Source organism: Leishmania infantum, chromosome 24, assembly GCF_000002875.2.
Source record: "Leishmania infantum JPCM5 genome chromosome 24".
NCBI lineage: Eukaryota > Euglenozoa > Kinetoplastea > Trypanosomatida > Trypanosomatidae > Leishmania > Leishmania infantum.
This window is the reverse complement of record NC_009408.2, coordinates 478,847-499,446: the sequence shown is the minus strand read 5'-3', so window position 1 is coordinate 499,446 and position 20,600 is coordinate 478,847. Positions and strand designations below refer to the sequence as shown.

The 20,600-nt window shown below is 56.1% G+C and overlaps 7 protein-coding genes across 7 annotated transcripts; all 7 read right to left on the bottom strand.

Moving 5' to 3' along the window:
- Positions 1-2,233: 2,233 nt before the first annotated feature.
- On the bottom strand, positions 2,234-4,948 carry LINJ_24_1400 (conserved hypothetical protein; the record flags this gene model as incomplete). Its single annotated transcript, XM_001465929.1, has 1 exon — positions 2,234-4,948. One exon carries the CDS (start codon positions 4,946-4,948, stop codon positions 2,234-2,236), a length of 2,715 nt encoding a protein of 904 aa, XP_001465966.1.
- Positions 4,949-6,645: 1,697 nt separating this feature from the next.
- LINJ_24_1390 (conserved hypothetical protein) lies at positions 6,646-9,312 on the bottom strand (the record flags this gene model as incomplete). The annotated part of the gene is made up of 1 exon (XM_001465928.1): positions 6,646-9,312. The coding sequence occupies one exon, from the start codon at positions 9,310-9,312 to the stop codon at positions 6,646-6,648; it is 2,667 nt and encodes an 888-aa protein (XP_001465965.1).
- A 501-nt stretch (positions 9,313-9,813) lies between these two features.
- LINJ_24_1380 (putative translation initiation factor IF-2) lies at positions 9,814-12,489 on the bottom strand (the record flags this gene model as incomplete). Its single annotated transcript, XM_001465927.1, has 1 exon — positions 9,814-12,489. One exon carries the CDS (start codon positions 12,487-12,489, stop codon positions 9,814-9,816), a length of 2,676 nt encoding a protein of 891 aa, XP_001465964.1.
- A 437-nt stretch (positions 12,490-12,926) lies between these two features.
- LINJ_24_1370 (conserved hypothetical protein) lies at positions 12,927-13,184 on the bottom strand (the record flags this gene model as incomplete). The annotated part of the gene is made up of 1 exon (XM_001465926.1): positions 12,927-13,184. One exon carries the CDS (start codon positions 13,182-13,184, stop codon positions 12,927-12,929), a length of 258 nt encoding a protein of 85 aa, XP_001465963.1.
- A 290-nt stretch (positions 13,185-13,474) lies between these two features.
- LINJ_24_1360 (conserved hypothetical protein) lies at positions 13,475-13,807 on the bottom strand (the record flags this gene model as incomplete). Its single annotated transcript, XM_001465925.1, has 1 exon — positions 13,475-13,807. One exon carries the CDS (start codon positions 13,805-13,807, stop codon positions 13,475-13,477), a length of 333 nt encoding a protein of 110 aa, XP_001465962.1.
- A 551-nt stretch (positions 13,808-14,358) lies between these two features.
- CYP8 (putative cyclophilin 8) lies at positions 14,359-15,087 on the bottom strand (the record flags this gene model as incomplete). The annotated part of the gene is made up of 1 exon (XM_001465924.1): positions 14,359-15,087. The coding sequence occupies one exon, from the start codon at positions 15,085-15,087 to the stop codon at positions 14,359-14,361; it is 729 nt and encodes a 242-aa protein (XP_001465961.1).
- A 251-nt stretch (positions 15,088-15,338) lies between these two features.
- LINJ_24_1340 (conserved hypothetical protein) lies at positions 15,339-16,103 on the bottom strand (the record flags this gene model as incomplete). The annotated part of the gene is made up of 1 exon (XM_001465923.1): positions 15,339-16,103. The coding sequence occupies one exon, from the start codon at positions 16,101-16,103 to the stop codon at positions 15,339-15,341; it is 765 nt and encodes a 254-aa protein (XP_001465960.1).
- Positions 16,104-20,600: the final 4,497 nt, after the last annotated feature.

Sequence of the window (20,600 nt, the reverse complement as noted above, 5' to 3'; positions counted from 1 at the left end):
GCATCACGGCAAGGGCCCCGCGCCTCACAATCTACTCGCCCCTGACCCCGCAGGCCACCCCACAGCCGCCCCCCTACCACCATGCCCGTCCCCACCCGCCGCATCCCGCCCGCGGTGGCCCAGGCTCCCCCACCAGCAAGGCAGTGTGAGGGCCGGGTGGGGGGGCACGCCAGAGTCACGCCGGAGCTCCACCCACCACACGGATGGCACAAGCGTGCTCACTGTTGCAGGCGCCTCCACCGCAGCGCCATCCAGGACCTGACCGCCGACAGCAGTGGCGGTGACTCACTCCGACCTCCCCCCTACGTCGTCGGTGCATGACTCTGTCACCACGAGAAGCGGGCTGGCCTTTGGCGGGGATAGTGGAGGGGGGCTGCTCGGCCTCCCCAGACAGAGTGGGGGCACTGGACCCTGCGATACCACGCACGGAGGCGTCCCACGACAGCAGGGGAAGGAGGAGCAAGGAGACGCAAAAAAAAGGTGGAATAATGGCCCCCTCCGCTTCGCTTGGTGCGTCGGCCGCTGCGACCTCCCCTCCTGTCAACGAGTGTATTGTCCTCAACCCCGCCTCTTTACTGCAAGTACGCAACGAAGAGACCACGGTAAGCAGGAAACGCGTGATTCATGTTGACTGCTTAGTGGAAACAATGGGAAAGTGAGGAGGAGGGGGAGGGGCCTTGCCGGACATCAGCATTGTGACGCAAGTCTACGCGGCGCACTGCGAGAGTCGATGAAAGCGTGCATGCTCAAAGAGGAATTCCCTCTACCGCGTCCGCTGTGATGGCTTCGGAAGAAGGCAGCGCGTCTTGATGCACAGGGCGGGCGGCAGCATCAATTACAGCGCCGTTGCGCCCTTGCAGGGCAAACTGGACCCACTCGCAGTCGTTCATCTGCGGATGTGTCACGTACGAGCTGTGCGTCAAGCTAGGGTTGCACTGGTGCGACAGGGACGCCTTGCGGTTACCCCGCCACCCGCAACTCGTGCACAGCACTGTAACACTCATGGACGCCTCCGTGATCCCCTCGCTCGGCATCACGAAACCCGAAACGGTGGTGTGGCAGATGGCGCAACGCGTCGTCGTAGGCGGTGCGCAGTGTCGGCAGAAGATATGCCCGCACTTCAGCAGCTGTACGGGGTTTGTCCAGGTGTCATAGCACACTTGGCACTCAATGTGCTTCGGCACTTGTACGGCGGTGCAGGTGCTCTTGTTCATAGTCAAGTGGTTAAGCGTGGCTTGCGAGAAGGAGCGCGGAAGGTAAAATGAAGATATGTAGGGCGGAGGTATGCGCTACAAGTCCCGCTGCTGTGGACAATGGCAATGGAAAGAAGAGGTGAGTCAGGAGGGAAAAGGGAGGGCGAAGTTGAGTAGTGGGTTTAGCTGGATTTTAAGCGTTGGTGTACCTTAGCTTACGCGGCCTCTGCACGCAGGCACGCACACGTACACATAAATCGTCACAGCGAGAAACACAATGAGAAGTAAGCGCATGCAGCAGAATATCACACCACAGTAGAAGCGAGTTACGTACACCACCATGTCCCCGCGTCCGCCACGCATTGGATGATACGCACCCACACAGACACACATACATGCACGCATGCATACATACATGTGTTCGCAATATGTGCATCCGTGGCGGGACCACCCTTCTGCATCGCCTCCTTCCTTTTGGGGGGCGCTCTGTGTGTCTATTGTTTTCAGGATGTTACCTGTCCTTCTCACGTGCTCTTCTTCTCGGCGTTCACACCCTGAGGACAATCCGAAACAACACAGAGAGAGAGACGCACACCTACAGAGAGGTGAAGACATGAGGGGGGAGGTAGAGAGAGAGAGAGACAGACAGACAAACAGAGCGCCCGAGAAGAAAAAAGGAATAAGAGGTAAGCGCAACACACAGCAACACAGCCATCAGAAGAGAGAAAGACGGAGGGAGGGAGGGAGGGAGGGGAGAGGGCACATGTGGAACGGAAGGGTCGAGAAGAGGAAGGAACAGAGACATGCACATATACAGACAGACACAGAGAGAGCTTTAGTGCCGCAGCAACAGCAGAACTCACGCTCAGCATCATCACCTTCCCACGCACGCTTTCTCGAACTGTCGCACATGCACACACACACACATTTTTGTGTGTGTGCATGTACGGGCACAAGGACACCTATTTCACCGACGCATGTCTTTCACCTTTTGTTTTTCGTTTCCTTTTCGCTGCATGCAACGCGCACATAGGCTCTCTTCACACAAACTGCACCAGCTTTACCGAAGTTCGGTCGCCCAGCACCCCAGCTTGCGAGTGAATGTACGCGCTTGTCCAGAACGTCGTCGCCGTCCACTGCTCGACGCTCTTAGTGGATTGAAATTTTCGAACAACGATGCTGTGCGGTGTAGGGAGCACGCCCACCAACGTCACTGACCGCAGTCGATCAACAGCCTCGTCGCTGGCCGCCAGCCCAGCACCCGACTCACCCATCCCCACCTGAAGTGCAAACGCTCTCGTTGTCTCAGCGGCAGCTGTTCCATTATTCACGGTCGCCTCAGACGTTGTGTCCACATAGTACTTGGTGATCTTCCGCAGCGCATCGGTGCTCTCCAGCACCGGAAGCGCCACCGCTACCGCAGCGTCGAGCGTGTTGATAAGAAACGGCAAAGGAAGCCCCACTGCGAGTTCCTTGGTGCGCTGCACCACGTAGGCGTCCTTCGCCTCTCGCACGACTGCGCGGTGGTCCACAAGGGCAGCAATCAGGTACAGGGAGCCATTGGCTTGGTATTGCAGCAAACTTGCAATGGCTTCGCACAGATTCACCATTTGAGATTGGTGCACAAGGTTGTTTGACGTCCCCGCCGAAGTAAACGAACCGCCTAAAGTATCCCCTGTTGTGCTGTTGCCAGGCGAACTTGGTAAGGTGCTGCGCAAACAGCGGTAGGTGACTTGGGCGAAAACGGAAACCAGCTTGATGGACGGCTCTCGTCCGAGAGAGGTGATAAACGGCGCCATGTTCGCCAGCACCACGGTGCACGAAGGGAAAAGCGGAACGAGTGCCTGCAGGTCTTTCATCTCCATTACAAGACACAAGGCAAGCACGATAAGGCCATTGTACGTGCGCGCCGGAGACATCTTCGGAAAGCGAAAGGGCAGGGCTGCGCTGCACACTTGGTTGCACTGCAGCACGAACCCCCGCACCTCAGAGAGTCGAGTCAGCACGAAGAGCATTAGCTGGAACTGGTACGTGTAGAGCGGGCTGCGACGCACGGCGAGGGCGTAATCGAGAATGGGGATGACGTAGTCCAAGGCGTGGGAGCTTGTACCGAACTGTGCCAGACACGCTGGTGACAAGTCCAGTATCTTCCAAAAGAGCACCATGAAGTCATCCAAGGAGGCAAACCAGCCCTGCGAAACAGGCAGGTACGTCTGACTGGAGTACACATTCACACCAAGGATGACCTGCATGCGCTGCACGAGTGCCTTTGCCTCAGTTAGGGTGATGTCCCGGAGCGCCTTGCGCACACTGTGCACGAAGCGCGGCGGTCCGATATGCGGCAGCGGCGTCGTAGAAGGCTCGATGCTGTCGGGCGGCGAGTGCAATGTGTTTGATACGAGAGCGTCACAGAGAGCGCCGGTGCGGCTTGAGGCAGTTCGTGACGACCCCCCTGAATCGCAGATGGGATGGCTTCCATTCCGGTGGCTAAGGGTGCTTGTCTCTGGCCCGTCTGCCACCGTAGAGTTCACCGGCTCACTGACGCGCATATCACTCGCCTGTGAAATTCGCTGATCCAGTGACGGGCCGGCGCCATCTGCCACGGAGTGCTGCCTCTCGGACGGAAGGATGGGATCCAGCGGGACACCCATGTAGCACAAGGTTGCGTTGAGCAGTCGGGCGCTCGCCACTACCAGTTCCTTTTCCTCGACACCGAGGTGACTTGTGTAGGGCAAATATCCATACGGGACGAACTGAAGAATAGTGTTGAGCATTGAGATGGAGAGTGTGGGCGTCAACGGCACCGTCGAGGTGGACAGAAGCGGCTCCAGGAAGATGGTATCTCGGAAACCGGCTTCATGGTAGATCAGCGAGGACAGTGCCACAAAAAGAACTTCGAGGAGTGCTTTCCGCCGTCGAGGAAGTCGTGGCGTCGCCCAGGTAAAGCTCGGCGTACTCGTGTTGATCGCAAGAGCTTGGATAGGATCTTCGGAAGCAAGCCCCGGGCACCACATCAGTCCTGTGTCTACCTCCGTATGCGTGATGCTGACGCTGGCTTCCGTTGGCAGCACCGGATACTCCGGCAAGGTCAGACCACGCACAAAGCAGCACTCGACCAACGACCACACCATGAACGACCCCAGCGGAAGCGGTTCGGTGCACAGCTGTGTTGGGGAGAGATGCGCGTTCTGCCGCGGCAGCAACGGAAAGGTGTCCTCCGGATTCGCATCGTCACAGGTCTTCCCTTCAACAAAAAAGAGCTGCTGGAAGTGCGCTGTGGCTGCCGTCCGTGAGCGGGTCATGGCTGCTGGCGGTGGCGTGGCATCGTCTGCTCCTGCAGGGGCCGCTGGATCTTTGCTCTTCGGGGACGCATCCGCCGCATCCTCAAGCGGTGTTGCCCCGCTTTCAAGTGCTATGGGCAGGATGCAGAGCAGGATGCGCAGCGCGGAGTGGTACTGCGTCATCACCTCCGTCGTGAGAAGTGCACTGGGGGGGTTGGTGCTGGTGTTGATCTCGTGCCGCTTCACGGCCACCGCCGAGATGGCGCCAATGCAGCGGTACAGCAAGGCTGCGAAGTTGCGCGTGTAGAGGTGCCGCAGCTGACGAACTTTCTCCACTGTAAAGATCCGGCTCGTTTCCTCCTCTGTCATGGTCATGTTAAGAAGCTGACTCAGCGACTCAGGAGAGGCTGCATCCTCAGAGAGGAGCATCCGGACAAGCTTGGCCGTCTCCAACGTTGAGCTCGAGGACCCCATCGCGCTGTAAGAGAAAACGATGAAATCGTACAATAGACGGGGGGCCGAAACAGACGCGAAAAGGATGAGCGAAGACGACGCGATACGAAAACTACAAAGAGCAACAAAGCAGCAGACGCGTCACCGGTGAAGATGCAGGTCAACGCCTGTGCTCACAAAAGGAAAACAACCAGGCGAAACGAGAAGACGAGAAGGAAAACGAAACGACGATCCCAACAAAAGCCCGCGTAAACGAGCTACGTGACTTGTGTCCTTGTATAGATCGCCTTGCGTGCGTCTGTGTGCGGCTGTGTGTGTGTGTGTGTGTGAAGGGAGAGAGAGAGAGGTGGCCTGCTTTGTCAAGGAATGGACAGATGAGGATTTTATTGAAGATCAATCAGATTGGTGTGCTTCAGAGAGAGAAACAGATACGTTTCGTTTGTGCGATCCCTCCAGGAGCACTTCCACTTTCTGCTTCCCACGCAGGGGGGAGGGGGGAGATTCAGGTACGCGCCACATGCAGTGACGAAGAAAGACGAGAATAGAGGAGTGGCATGTGAATTTTTGCTTTCAACGCGTCCCCTCTGCCACAGAGCATGGCCCAGCCCACGCTCGACACAGCCCTGCCCGCAGGCCCCATCGCCTCGCGAAAAGCAGCAGCAGGCACGCATCACGGCAAGGACCCCGCGCCTCACAATCTACTCGCCCCTGACCCCGCAGGCCGCCCCACAGCCGCCCCCCTACCACCATGCCCGTCCCCACCCGCCGCATCCCGCCCGCGGTGGCCCAGGCTCCCCCACCAGCAGGCAGTGTGAGGGCCGGGTGGGGGGGGGGGGGGGCACGCCAGAGTCACGCCGGAGCTCCGCCCACCACACGGATGGCACAAGCGTGCTCACTGTTGCAGGCGCCTCCACCGCAGCGCCATCCAGGACCTGACCGCCGACAGCAGTGGCGGTGACTCACTCCGACCTCCCCCCTACGTCGTCGGTGCATGACTCTGTAACCACGAGAAGCGGGCTGGCCTTTGGCGGGGATAGTGGAGGGGGGCTGCTCGGCCTCCCCAGACAGAGTGGGGGCACTGGACCCTGCGATACCACGCACTGGGAGGGGTCCCACGACATCAGCGACGAGCGACCACGGGAAGCGACAAAAGAATGGAGCGGTAGCGAGAGGGAGATGGGGACCGTGTGGACGCACCAGAGCATAAAAAGCGACAGTAAATGGTCCACGGCCGTCGCCAGTGCAGGTGGGGTGCGAAAGCGCGTCCGAACAACACATGAGCGATAGCAGCATATGTGGGAGGGGGTGGTGGCCTCTACGTATGAGTACTACGGCTAATGATCCTTCACTCCTTTCCCCTTTCTACGCGCTTCTGTTCGTAGTTGTCTGCGGCGGTTTCTTTTTGGGCGTCGATGACGTGCACAGACGCAAGCATGCCCACGCTACACGGACGACACAAAGCAAGAAAGCCAATCGACAACATAAAACAAAAAGGTACGGGAGCCAATGTTCCAGCGAACAAACGAAAAGAAAAACGTGAAAGGGAAAGACGGACAACGCCTACATCCCGATTATGGTACATGAAGCACCGCCACGCACACATACACACGCACGCCCATACGAGACCCGTCAGGGGGGATGTCCGAAGGTATGTAGGTATGTGTGAAAAGTGGGGTGGGGGTAGCGAGAAACGGCAGACTTGGGTGAATAATGATGCCTCAAAAGACGCAATCTTTCAGCGAGAAGGTTGATCGCGCGCCCCATTGCGGTTGCTCCTCCCTCGCCTCCAGTTCCTTCCTTCGAGCGTACTTGAGAGCTTCCAGTCGCCGCTTCGCGGCACAAGAGCGATACATCTTCTGGATCCTGTTCGCTGCGACCGCCTGCTTCTTGTCCGCCGTCACTGCACCATCGGTGTGAACACGCACAAAGTGTCTCGAAAATGCAGTGCTGGGCCCACTTAGCTGTGGGCCACCGCAAATCTGTGGTGCAGCTCTATAGCCGGCGAGCCTGCGGCGCGAGCGGCATGCGCGGTAGGCGCGCTGAATTACCACGCAGCTGCGCTCCCAAAGCTGTGTCTTGTAGGCGTTTCGGCCGTAGCAGCGGCTCGCATACACGGCTCGCCCATACTGGCATCGCGCTAGCATTCCACGCACGCACTTCTGAATGACGGTGGCGTAGTAGTTACGTGAGTCTCGCATGTGATGCAGCGTGGCGGCGTGCATCTGTCCGCGAAGATGATAGCAGCGCAGTCGAGCACAATGCCCGCGATACATTCGTTGAATTTGAAGAGCGGCGCACGAAAAGAGGATGAGGTGTGTTTTAATGAGGTCCTCCTTGCGCCTCGACTCGCGCAGCTCCGCGTAAGCGCGCGCCGCCGCTCTCCGTCGCGCGAGACTCTGCAACCGGATAATCTTCTCGACGTACTCTTTGCGCGCTGCAAGGCGGCGCCCCATTTCCTGATAGGCGCACCAGCGACGTATGTACTTCTGCAGAGTCACCGCGGCCGCCACCCTCTCCTCAAAGCGATGCCGCCTCACGAGCGTCTGCTCCGCACCGAGGGTTCGCTGCTTGACGATGTGTCGAAAAAAGTGCACGATGAGGCGCGCACTCCGATCCTGCCGGCGCTCCTGCAGATGCTTTTCCTTCAGCAGTTCCTGCTTCACACGCAGGATGTCTTGCGGAACGGCAAAGGTGTGCAAAGCGGATCGAATGCGCTCCGTCGCGATCCACTGCTCCTCAAAGGCACGCTCCGTTTTGAGGAGGAGGCTCAAGCGCTGTCCAAGCAGCTCCACAGCAGCGTCTACCCACTCATGGGCCTTCTGCTTCACAGTTGGAGCTGCCGCCGGCGGGGCAAACATTTGAATGACTTGCTGGCGCAACTTTCCGTTACCGTCGGAAATTTCTTTGCGGGTTTGGAGGGCCGCGGTGCTCCGCGGTGCAGGCGGACGTTGCGCAGCCATCTCCATGAGCAGCGAAGCTAGCACCGGGCGTGGTGCCCACACAGAGTGGCGGAGGGCGACAGGGTTCCCTGCCGCATCGAGGAGCCGTAACGTCCACTGCAAAGGTGTGTCGGTGCAGAAGAGGACGGCGAAGATAGACTCGTGGGCGCCAGCCTCGAAGCGGGTTCCGGCGAAGAGGGACTGTGGAAGCGCTTCGCAGTCCTCGTATCCGGGAAGCGACCTGGCCAATACTTCATAGAGATCTTTCAAGGCGCCAACGCGTACCAATGTGGTGGTTAGCCCCTCCTTCTCAAGATAGCCTTGGAGAACGTCTGGGATTGACGGGGTCACGATGAGGGGCAGGCCCTGTTCCGATTGCGAGAAGCGAGGATTTTCAGCCTTCTGCGGTGCGCGGCGAGAGGACGTCGCCTTTCCAGTTTTGAGTCGCGAGGCCGTGCGACCTTTCTTCTCGGCGTTCGCTGCGCCTGCCGCCTCTTCTGCCTGGAGCGTCGCCTTAGCCTGCCGCTCCTCTACATACACCGCGAGTCGGTTTCTGGCTCGACTCATCAAGGCCGCGAGGGATGAGCCTGTGTCGCCCTCGGAGGCTAGTGCGATTGCGCGATCGTAGTCTAAGAGAGACGACTCGCACGAAGTGTTCTCTGTGGCAACACCTAGTGTGTAGTGAGTCAGGGCCAGCAGCAGGGATGTGTGTGGGGCGTATCCATTCTCATCAACTGATTCACTGGAAAGTGCATCCGCGGATTCGTCTTCTATGTGCGTTTCCAGGAGTGCGAGGGCGCTCCGGGCAGCCTCTTCTCCTTGAGAAAAGTCGCAGTGCATGACCGCGCAAACAGCTGCATTGAGGTCTCGGACAATCCTCCACGTCCACCCGAGACTCGGCACGTCGCTCATCTGCCCCTCCAGCTGTCTGCTAAGGAGGAAAAGCCGCTCCGCTTTCGCGACACCGTCTCCACCAGCACGCAGCTCCACGCACGCCTGATTGCCTATAGTGAGCAAGAGCGCCGCCCACAGCCCGCCAGGAACCGAATCTGTCTTCGCATCCAAGATAGGCATCGAGGCCAAGTCGGCATCGGTCTCTGGTGCGTCGAGGTCGGGCAGCACAACTTTGTAGAGCGCACTGAACTCGTCCATGACAAGCTGGAAGTAGTCACGAGCGAGAGCAAGTGGTGCATCAGGGCGGACATCCTCCGTTTCCCAGATCTGCAAGGCAAACATGTTGCAGTAGAGCGTAAAGTCCAGGAGTGCCGCAGCCCGCGCCGATGCGCCTACCCTCCTCCTTCGCATCCACGTGCTGTACGCCTTGAGTGCGAGCAATGGTTGCTCCCGAGCCATTGTAAGCTCGCGGGCTTGTGAGAAGCTACCGAAGGCGGCATGCACAGATACAGCCGCCGACCCCGCGGGTGGGCGATCGTGCGTGGCGTCCATGATATGCAACGAGCAGCCTACTCAAGAACTGATGAGGGCTCCGTCGGCAGCTGCAAAAAAAAAAGCGAAGGAGAGCAGAGGGAGAGCGTGGGGAAGGGAAAGAGGCAGATGGACAACGGTGCTGGTCGTCGAGAGGGACACGAAAGTCCCACAAGGTGCATGCAGCTGGGGCGAGCACATGCAGTCGTTCCTCGTCCTCAGCCCCCCCCCCAAGGAGTCGATGAGGCTAAACAGCCATTGCCGGTGGACCTGTGGCTAAGGGGAAAAAGAAGAAGACACAAGTATGGCATGCATGACAAAGTCAATTTTTTTCTGTTGGCGGTGGTGGTGTCAGGTGCTCGATTTCGGATCAATGTCCGTCACCCTCTGTGAGAAGCCCTTGCAGGCGATCAGCGCTCACCTGTCGGTAGCACCGCATAAGAAAAAAAGGAGGACAGCTCGCTCCGTCAACAATGCAGGCAGCACGCGTAGCACTTGCGAAGACGACCAGGGGAATCGAGTCTACATGCTCCAAAACTCGTCATCGTTGTTGTCGTCATCATACAGGAGAAGCCTCTGTCTCTGCGACTTAGATCCCTTCGGATCACCGCTGTCCGCCTCCGGCTTCGAGTCCACAAAAATTCGAGGCCGAGGGCCCGACTCGTCGCCGTGGTCTAAGTCGCCGTCATTTTCATCGAGCACCTTCTCCTTGTGCGTCGCCACCGCGCACCACTTCATGAAGAGAACCACGTCGGAGAAGTGATCGGTCTGGAGCACCCACAAGTTGGCGTTCTCGATGTAGCTGTCCAGGTCGCTGGACGCGGAAAGAGGCGTACGGAAGCACACAATGATCTTCACAGCCTGCATGACGTAAATGATGTCGCTCACCTGCAGAGGGCCGAAACGCGCACCGACGACTTGAAAATAAACCTTGCGCGTGCCGAGACGGGAGATTTCGCGGTGTAGCATGCGGGCGGTGTGCCATGAATCTACCTTGATTAAGACACCCACCTGCACACACTGTGCAACGTGATCCTCGTATTCCTTTTGGGACGTGAGCTGCCGCTGCAGCTGCGCACTCTGCCACGTAGCCTTGAGCACCTCTTCATCGTCTTTGCCCATAATTGCCTGTGTCAAGCGCTTCGTTGCACCGTCCGGGAACGCAACAGACCCCACCGAGGAAACTTGGAGCGCGTTTGATTCAGACTCTCGATTCCTCTCCGCGAGGTACGCACCAATGGACTCATCGCTCGCCGAGGTCCCTGGGGGTAGCGCCTCCGGTTGCCTCTGCTCCTCGGAGGGCTTTTGCGGCGGCCCGTACAGGAGTTGGCATTCAAGCGAGTCGGTGATGCCGAGTTGACCGTAGTCACCCAGATGGGCGAAAGACACGTCCATACCCCGTGGGCGGAGGTAGTGCAGCTTTGTCGTAAAAATCTCAGCGTACCACTGCAGCCGTTGGCGATACGCTTGTACGCGCACGCGCGAAGCGAGGTCTGTCATGGACAGCACATGGATTCCGGCGCCGGGGCACCCACTCATGCTGCTCTTGTCGATAAGCGTGACGGCCATGCCGGGGTACGCCTTCTCAACACGATTGCCCCAGTAGTCGACCAAGGCGTGCACCTGGCCCTCCGCCTGATCGGCGATAAAGTGCATTCCCTCAGTTAGAACGCCCTCCTGGACGATGGCCGTGATCACCAGGGACGACGAGCTGGTCCGATTCTGGCGTGTAGACTGCGTTTTGACGCTGTTGTATGCAGAGTTCAGGCGCGACCGAGGACTTCGTTGCTCAAACACCTTTAAGCGTTTCTCCTGCTTTCGATCGATGCTCCGCTGGATCTGCTGGCGCTTGCGGTTCAGCCGAAAGCCCTCTTCGTCGAACAGGTGCTTAGAAGACTCCAACACAACGGCTTGAACGGCGGCGTTGTGTTCCGTGTGCCCAACGGAATTGCTGAGACATGTTGGAGGCGCACAATCTCGACAAAGCTGCAGAACGCGCCACAGGAGGGGAATATGAGCTCCGGTTGCAGCGGAGACACACACTCCGTAGCTTTTGCGGAGCAGCTGCACTTGTGGGTGCCGCTTGCTGCCCTTATAACCCGGATCGACCGTCTTCATCGGTGCAAAGTATTCCGCTTGCGGACGCAAATCTGTGCGACTGCTGCCGCAGCTACTGCAGCAAACGGTCGACGCCTTGGTCGTCAACGCCTCAACATCTTTCTCCCTTTGCAGCAGGTGCACGTCGAGCCCAATAGAGTACAGCTCTGCTAGGATGCGCCGCACTGCCTTCTTGGCAGTAAGCGCGTCAGACAAGAGATCTAGCTTGTTCAAGACTACGATCACCGGCTTATCAACGTTGAGGGCGACCTTGATCGTCTCGTGAGTTTGACTTTCGATCCCTTCGGCGACCGAGATCACCAACGCGATGACGTCAGCCATCAGCTGCACGTGAAACCGAGTTTCGACAAAAATGCGGTGCCCCGGAGTGTCGATGAAGGTAAAAAGATCGTTGTCGGCGCCTGGCCTTGGTATCGTGAACGCCCGAACGGACTGCGTGATGTGATGAGGCTCTTCAGCACCGATGCGCGACCCCTGCAAGGCATCGAGTAACGCAGTCTTACCGTGATTTACATGTCCCATGACAGCGAAGACAGGAATGCGACGCTGTCGACGGGTGCTGATGCGCTCCAAGTACTTCCTTCCAGTTGAAACATAAACGTCGGCTTCATACCACTGGATCCACTTGTTCGGTGCGGGAGGAGACCCACTCTGCCTGGCTGCTTCTTCAGACTTCAATTCCCGGAGAGACTCCTCCCTGACCTTGGGAGGTAGGCGGGAGAGGAGGATATTGGCTCCAAGCTGGTAGGGAACCAAGCAGGTGACAAGTCGATCATCTGTGAGTTTGTACTTCTGCGCTATAGTGGACTCGACCTCTTCCCTTTTCAGTGTAGTGAGCGGCGAGCACAGCTCTCTTGCCTGCTCCTTCGCCTGGTCGAGAAAGGCACGGGAGTGTAGGTGTGGTGAGGCTCTCCTGATCTCCTCGTAAAGCTGAAGTTCCAGTTTTGCTCCCTGGCGGTTTGCCAGCTTGGCAAATGTCTTGGAGTCTAGCACTGACGGCAGCAGAAACAGGGCGCCTTCGCGGCACGTGCGCAGAACAACTCCTGTTGCATGGAAGTAGCAGGCAGCGCGGCGTCGCATTAAACATCCAGAGGCTTTCAACACGAAGGGATCTTTTTGTTGATGAAAAGTGGAGGAGTAGAGAGATGGTGTGCCGGAGATGGCTGGAAGTATTGTGAGACGGCACGTGGCATCTGGCAGAAGTACTCCAGCGGCGTGGAGTAACGGCCACGTCTTGGCTGCCCGACTGCGCATTGAGATGTAATAGTACGTTGCATGAGCAAGCATGCCTCGCAAGCCGTACGCCTGGGCCCTTTCAAGAGAATAATGATACTTCTAGTTTCGTTTCCTACAGAGAAGCTATCAGTGCACTAGAATGCTCGAAGCAAAAGAAAAAAAGTAGTAAGTGTAGAAGAGAGGATCGATGACAGAAACTACTTTTTCTTCCGATAAATCATGTGACACACTCGCGTCCCGCCACCTAACAGAGAGTTGTGGTTTCCGCCCCCGCGATCTGCTCACGCCTTGAAGAAGTAGGCAACGAAAAAAAAGGGGAACAGCACATACGCGCACGTGTGAAAGATCCCGATGTCCACCCAGATCGTATGAAGCATCTTATCACGAGACATCACGTAGCTAGGGTGCGTGTAGTACACCGACTTTGGCGGCCCACGCACAATCTTGTCGGCAAGGCTAGCACAAGGCTTCTCCGACCGCAGCGACGCCGCGCGGCGCTGCATCCATGTTGCGGGGTTTGCCGCAGCCACACGGCTCATCGTCGCCCCTCGAAACATAGTGAGTTGCACTGAGAGACTAGGAGAAACTACTTCGAACTAAAGTGAAGCTCAAGGTGATGGATGAGAAATGAAGTGTAGAATGAGAAGAGAGAGAAGTTGATCAAAGATGATGACTGCTCGCGCGGCAACGGTTGTGCACAGCTGATCCTCTTATTCTAATTGCTGCCTGAGGAAACCACTCGAGGTAGCTACAACACATCTAATTTTTTTCTTGTTCACACTCCCAGTACATCACACGGAAAAGCACTGAGAAAAAAACACGTCACTCTTCACCTAAAATCAAGAGTGAAAAAGGTTTCGCCCTCTTTCGTATGAGTTCCCGTCACGGCGAGGCTACTTTCGCCCAGAAGAGGATGTGTGGCACCCTTGATAATACCAACTGTGTACAGGAGAACATCTCTGTGCGACACAGGGCCGACTGGCTCCTCGGTGTAGCCATCCTTTGAGCCCTCGCCTTCTGAACTTGCTAGCGTCTGGACGCGGTCCTGCCCTTTAAGCTGAGGAAACCCCTGGAGCCATCGAAAGTCGTTGTCTGACAAGTGATATATGCTATCGATCGCCTTGATTGAGTCAACCTTTTTGCCGAAGATGGCCTTCCACATTGTGTACCCAACATAGCGGACAATGTCGGTAGAGGTTCCACCAAAGACCGGTTCTCGGTATAGAAGCCGCTCCATCAGACGCAGTCCGATAATAATCCCCTGCCGTTCAAGGAGATGGTCTTTCTCGTACTCGGCTGCGATTCTGTCATCAGAATTGGTAGAATCTCTCAGCCTCCTTGAGCATATGTGAGTAATAGCCTCCAGTGTGAGCGCAGAAGATGCCGCCTCGCTCACATGTACCGATCGCGTTTTGGAAGCCATCAAAAAGGCACTTTCCGATACACCTTAGGACCGTAGTAATGAAACCGGCAACAAGACGCCGACATTGGCGAATGAGATAAAAGAGCGTAATCCGTAACAGAAGTGGCAGCAAATAGCATCGTTCGCTTGAAAGTGCAGGCGCACACAAAAGAACCGCATTTTGAAGCCCATCCAAACGCACTGTGGCGTACGAAATGAGCAAGACCGCTCTCTAGAGAAAAGCATCATTTGTTTTTTTTGTCGTTGCTTGATAGCATTTCAATGCAGCAAGTTCAAGCCGTGAAACTAGTTTACATCGATGCGTAGCTGAGCTCCGCCATCACATACGGACAGTCCTTGCGGACTAGGCCCATGTCGCCAGAATATTCGGCCAAATCACTCTGCAAAGCTGCCAAGACATCATGTCCCTCGACAACGCGTCCAAAGCAAACGTGCTTCTTGTTTAAGTGATCGAGCTCCACAGAATCGCTGGTAAGACAGATGAAAAACTGCGATCCGTCGAAAGAGGTCGAGCTTCGACACAGCGATACTGCGCCGTAGCAGTGCGGCACGCGACCTATCTCGCCCTCCAGCTCGGCTGCGGGAACAGGTTTGGCAGCCGGAACAACTTCGCCAGTCTGAATTCCTTCTTTGGTCAGGCGCGTAAAACGGCAGTTCTTGTAAACACCCTGCTTTCCGCGACTCTTGTCGGTTGTGTTTGACGCAGGAATGTTTTGAGCAACGAGCTCGCACGCCTTGGGAGAGCGGCCACTGTCCAACTCAATCACCAACATCCCATACACGTCGGTGCCCTTATCGATGCGCAACAAACAGTTCTGGAGGTCGGTATCAACACTCTCAGCGCTGTGCAACTTCACCTTTGTTATTGCCTTTCTCGGAGGCATTGTGAGTTGAGGTTCGGGAAGAACGACAAGTTGTCTTTCTTCCGATTCTGGGAAAGCAGAGTATCGGTGATCCATCACAAAAACGGGTAGAAAGAAAGATGTCGTTAGAGGCCGAGGAAACGCCAATGCGATCATGGCATATTATACCTTTTCGCATGGGACTTAGCTGCGATCTTCGCCCTCTTTGTCTGCCTAGTGACATTTTTATCTGTTCCCAAGCCTAGCTCATGCGTTTGTGTTTGCCTGTTTGCGTAAACCGCACGGGTTCATTTTACCGTCACAATGGTAATCTCCACGACTTGATAAAGAATCCAAACAGGCGTCTGACTTTCACTTCGTCTCCGTACATCAAAAGCATGACAGCGCCAGTGCGCGCTGTTTTTACATCAGTGCTTCAGCGGGTCTGCCGCGGGGTGATTGATTTCCTCATCGCGGGCCAGATGCGCAGGTTTGCAGAAATTGTCCACAAACTCGTCAAGAGTGAAAAAGCTGTCGCTATTAATATACGCCTCAAGCATTTCCACTTTGGGGAACAGCTTTGGGTAGTTCACCTTGGCGTTCTCAGCAAACACGCTCTTCATCCTTCCCATCTGGCTGTTACCCTGAGAAGCAAGTTCTAGAATAGATGACAAGTCGTGTGCAACTCCTTGCGTAACTTCTTCCGTGCTCTTCTCCGCTGAGCTGATCACCAAAGATGAGGGTGGCACTTTGTCTATCAGGATGATTCCGACGCAAATAGTGGTGGGGACATCGTCGTCGAGAAACAGAATGCGCACGCTGTTTGTATCGACGAGCGGCACTGACTTCATCTCCTCTGCAAAGCGGAAAACGTAGCCTTCTGGACCTTCGACAATTTGCATAAAATACTCTCCGTAGTCCATGATCAAAGACCCAAGCTGGCTGTTCTGAGAGGCATCGAAGAAAGGATTCGCTTTGTCGCACTGTAGCTTTATCTCCGCAGCCAGCTTCTCCCAGGTCTCATCAAGCGAGGTGCGCTTTTTCTTCCCACAGAGAACGACCCTAAGCCGGAAAGGGTAAGCAGCGTCGTACTGGTTCACATCGATCTTCGCCAACGTCACGTCGAGAACGGACGGTCGCTCGACGATCTTTTCCACCACGCTGACTTGCGCGTCTACCTTGCGCGGAGGCATCACTTTTCCGTTGTACCTAAATTACTGTTAATGATTGAGAATTAGGTGGAAAAAAGTCAGATGAGAAAAGGGATTGTGTATGCGAGCATTCTGGGTACCTGAAGCAGGGATGGATCGAACCACTGCTCAGGTTCCTTCTTTCGGGTATGCGGCAAGCACTACGAAGAGGGATCACCATCCGTTCTTTCCACAGGCTCTTTACGATAAGGAAACTGCTTCAATGATGTTAATTGTGGAAGTCGATTTTCCCGTCGCGCTCACCTCTCTACAAATTCAAGCACCTTACGTGGAGCTCAGCGACTACCAATCACAGCCTTGCAAGCACTGATATTAGCCAGGAGAAACAGAATCGATTGGGTTCACTGAAGAGCCTCCTCACCGCACAGCCACCCAAACCACGACAAAAGTGGTTCATACATGCTCTTCAACAAAAAAAAAAACCTAAGCAGCAAAGTCTATAGAAGCGGCGCTGCAACCTCTGGCTTGCAGGAAAATGCTAGAGTCCACAAGTTTTTGAGACCATCACCTAAAACATTACATCTTCTTACCTACCAGCTTCTCTTTTCAGGAGTAATCACTGCGAATGTCACTGCATCAAGGCGCCACCCCTGACCTTTTCAGCGCCCCGTAAGCGAGCTCTTCTGCTTCTGCGCGCCCGCGCGGGCACGTCAGCCGAGAGACCTACTTCAGTTGGCGACACACCTTCCTGAGAGCGTAAGCTTTTCTCCGATGGCTCACGCGTTCCTTCCGCCGGCGACCCCTCTCCATCTTACTGATCGGAGCGCGGGGCCGAGGCAACGCGTAATCTCCAAACGATGGAAAGAGAGGCACTTTGGACGATTTTCACCGACGGCACAAAGACGGGCCGGGTGCCTCCTTGAGCGGGGGTGGGGATGGGTCGTGCAGGCCAAGCAGTTCACTGAAAACTTGGAAGAGGGGGGCTATTAATACGACTTTGCACGCCTGACGCTGGCAATCCCACAGCTACGTCGTTTTTCATCCAGGCCCGGCAAACACCCAGGTTTCCCACACCTACAAGTAACCGCCGCTTCGGTAGCGAAACACACCCGCGATCTCGCCGCAAAAACCCGCGTACCCGACAGACCCCGTCACTTTTTTCCACAAGATTTACCTCTTCCCACTGAAAAACTCTCTTGCAAATCCCCTCCGCTGCTTCATGACCCCGGCCAACGCCCTAGCCCCACCAGAAAAAAAAAAACGGCTGCCGCCCCTCATTCCAAAAACACGCCCGGGACGAAACATCAGCCGACACCCGCTCGACACAGCCCTGCCCGCAGGCCCCATCGCCTCGCGAAAAGCAGCAGCAGGCACGCATCACGGCAAGGGCCCCGCGCCTCACAATCTACTCGCCCCTGACCCCGCAGGCCGCCCCACAGCCGCCCCCCCACCACCATGCCCGTCCCCACCCGCCGCATCCCGCCCGCGGTGGCCCAGGCTCCCCCACCAGCAAGGCAGTGTGAGGGCCGGGGGGGGGGCACGCCAGAGTCACGCCGGAGCTCCGCCCACCACACGGATGGCACAAGCGTGCTCACTGTTGCAGGTGCCCCCACCGCAGCGCCATCCAGGACCTGACCGCCGACAGCAGTGGCGGTGACTCACTCCGACCTCCCCCCTACGTCGTCGGTGCATGACTCTGTCACCACGAGAAGCGGGCTGGCCTTTGGCGGGGATAAACCCAGGCTTTGAAGACGCCGGTAAGACCAAGCCCCAGAAACTTTGAAGTCCATAAAAAGAGCCTTTTAAAATACAAGGGTGGGTGAAAGAGAGGTATTTTTTTTGTAATTCACAGATGTTCAGTGAAACGCTCTTTTTCTTTAAATGAATTTAAAACATTTGTTTTTGTGGCCCTGGCCACAAAGCAGTTGATGCAGCACACGTTTCCGACATGAGCATTTTTTTCGGGGGTCTCGGTAGAAATGCGCGGAACAAACGCAGAGCCCAAGGACCCGCTCATCTTTTAAACCCTAGTTTTCTGAAAACTCTTTGCAAAACATTTCGGAACGCATTTTTCAGTGGTATGGTAAACTACGCGCGCCGTCGGTGGAAATGACGCCTTTACTGCCCGAGAAAACAAACACGATGAACAGTCTAACATGACTTCTGACAGCGCAGATAAAAAAAATGCTTGTTGGCATTTTCAAATTTTTTTGATGGGTTTTTTCGCATTTTAATCTTTTACTTTGCCGGGCCACCAGAAAAAAAAAAGTTCGGCGGACAAAAATAGCGGGCAACATGTATATATATATATATATGCGGGGGAGCGCAACATCTTAGGCTCTCCGGAAAAGGGGTTCACGATGAATTACGGAATAATAAAGTGCTGGAAAAACGGCAAAAAAAAGCACTTTGGCATCTCCGGGAAGCATTTTTTTACGCTAAGCGACCAAACATGAGCCCGCGCGCGGGTAGGCAAACGGCGCAGCGCGAGGAGAAAGGACAGCCGTCACGGGGGCGGTGGGGTTGCGGGTTTTTTCCGGGTATCCAGCCGCTGTTCGCGCAATCTGTTTACACGCCCATATTTTTTTTGGTGTGTGTGTGGGGGGGGGGGTTGCCGGGGTTACCGTGGCGCTGGCGCGGGGGTGAGGCCCCTTTTCAGCGCGGAGACCGAAGCTTCAGCAAAAGAGGCGCCCAAACGCTTTCGAAAACTTTAAAGGGAAACGACCATTTTTTTTTGCGCTTCAATTAGAAAAGCGACTTTGGCGGCTATATATTGTTATGGGTGACCTGAAAAAAAAAAATCGTTATCGTAAAATACTAACCTTGGAGAATCGAAGCGGTGTGTTGGCAGAAAAAAGCCGGTGCGATGACTAAAATTAGGAATGGTGCTTTTTCTTGGAGCCCAGGGCGCCCGGTTTGCATTTCTTTAAGACCTTGCGGGCCCGGTGATTGGCGCGCGCGCCCCTCAAAACGGCATTTCCGAACCAGATTTTGCGGCTTTTTATTTTCAAAAGGTGCGGAATGACAATGTCTGGGCTGTCTTTGGTTTTTTCGAAGGAGAGGCCAATGTTTTCCCAACGCCCCGCGCCCGATGGCCAGCAAACTTTTACGCCCGCTTTATTTTTGTTTCGCTACACAAACCCGAAAGCCGCGGAAAAAAATGCGTCTTTGACGTCTACGTGTTGGTTTTTACTTTTCGGGTCCCGCGGTGCTTGGTCCAATTTTATTTGGTGCTTGGTCTCGGGTTTTGCCGTTGTTTCCCTCGGGTGCCTGTTCCGCTGTGGGTTTTTTGCTCGGGCTGGTGGGGCAATGATTTTGTTTTTTTTTTTGTTGAGAAGCGCTTTCTCTCCATCGGTTTTCGCGGTGCGATTTTCCCCGCTTGTTCCGGCAAAGGCTGGGATACATCAAGTTTAGGATGAATGCGGTCTCTTTTTTACCCGTTGCCTTTTTTTGTGGGGCGGATGTGGGGTGTACAAATGACTATTTTCACACCGGGCTTTTTCGTTTCGGCAAATGCCATGGCGGCCTGCGGGCTAGGCGCTTTTTGCCGGGGGGGGGGGCCGCGGGGTGAACCGTTCAAAACGCGTCTTCCTTTGCCTTGTGGTGCTTGGTGTTCGCTTTTCTTCTTTTGGTGGGCCTCTGGATGTGCGGCTTCTTTAAGAAACGCCGCTTGGGTCGTAAACGGTGCCTTTTGTCTTAAAATGGTTTGCTGGGGTTCGGGATGGCGGCTCCTGGCGTGTCTTGGCGTTGGGCTTGGTTCTATGGAATTTCTGAAACGCCGCAGTGCTCGTGTTCTTTTCGTTTTTTTCGAAGCGGGGGGTTGTGGTGCCGCTGGCGGGGCCGGGGGTGGTTTTTTTTTTCATGGCTGGTGGCGTTGGCCCCAAAAGGCTGGGTTGTGGCGCAGTCGCTTTAAAAAGGGTACCCTTTTTTGGGTGCTCTGGGGTTTTGCTTCTTTTTTCACAAAGCCACGAACAACGCCACGGCATTTCCAAAGGATCGGCCACTTGTTTTACGTCGTGGGCGCTGGGAAGTCTCGCTTTATCCGTGGGGTGTTGCGCCGCCTTTCGTGGTGACAGGGTCGTGTGCCGTTGGCGTCGGTGGGTCGGGGCGGTTTGTCGCCGCTGGTGCCGGCGCCAAGCTGCTGGGTGGCGCTGCGCTTTTTTGGCCTGCTGCAATGGGCGCGCTTGTGCCATCCGTGTGCTGGGGAAGAGCTTCTGCGTGTCCCCAGCCCGGGCCTCGCGCCGCCTGCAGGTGGGGGCCGTGCTTGGGTGGCCGGGGGGGGGGGGGTGCCGCCATGGGCGGGGTTTCTTTGGTATTTCATTGAAAAAGGCGTGGGTTGGGTAAAGGGGGTGCTGTTGGTTTTGTTTGGTGTTCTGGCCTTGTGGGCTGCGTTTGTGTGGCTGTGTGCTTCGCGGCGTGGGGGGCTTTGGGGCCCGGTCCCTTCGTTGTCGGGTGATGGGGTGTTGTGGCGGCCGCAGCCCGCCGTTTTTGGGGGCCAGGTCGCGGCCCAAAGGGGGGCGGGGGGGGTTGGCGCCGCGG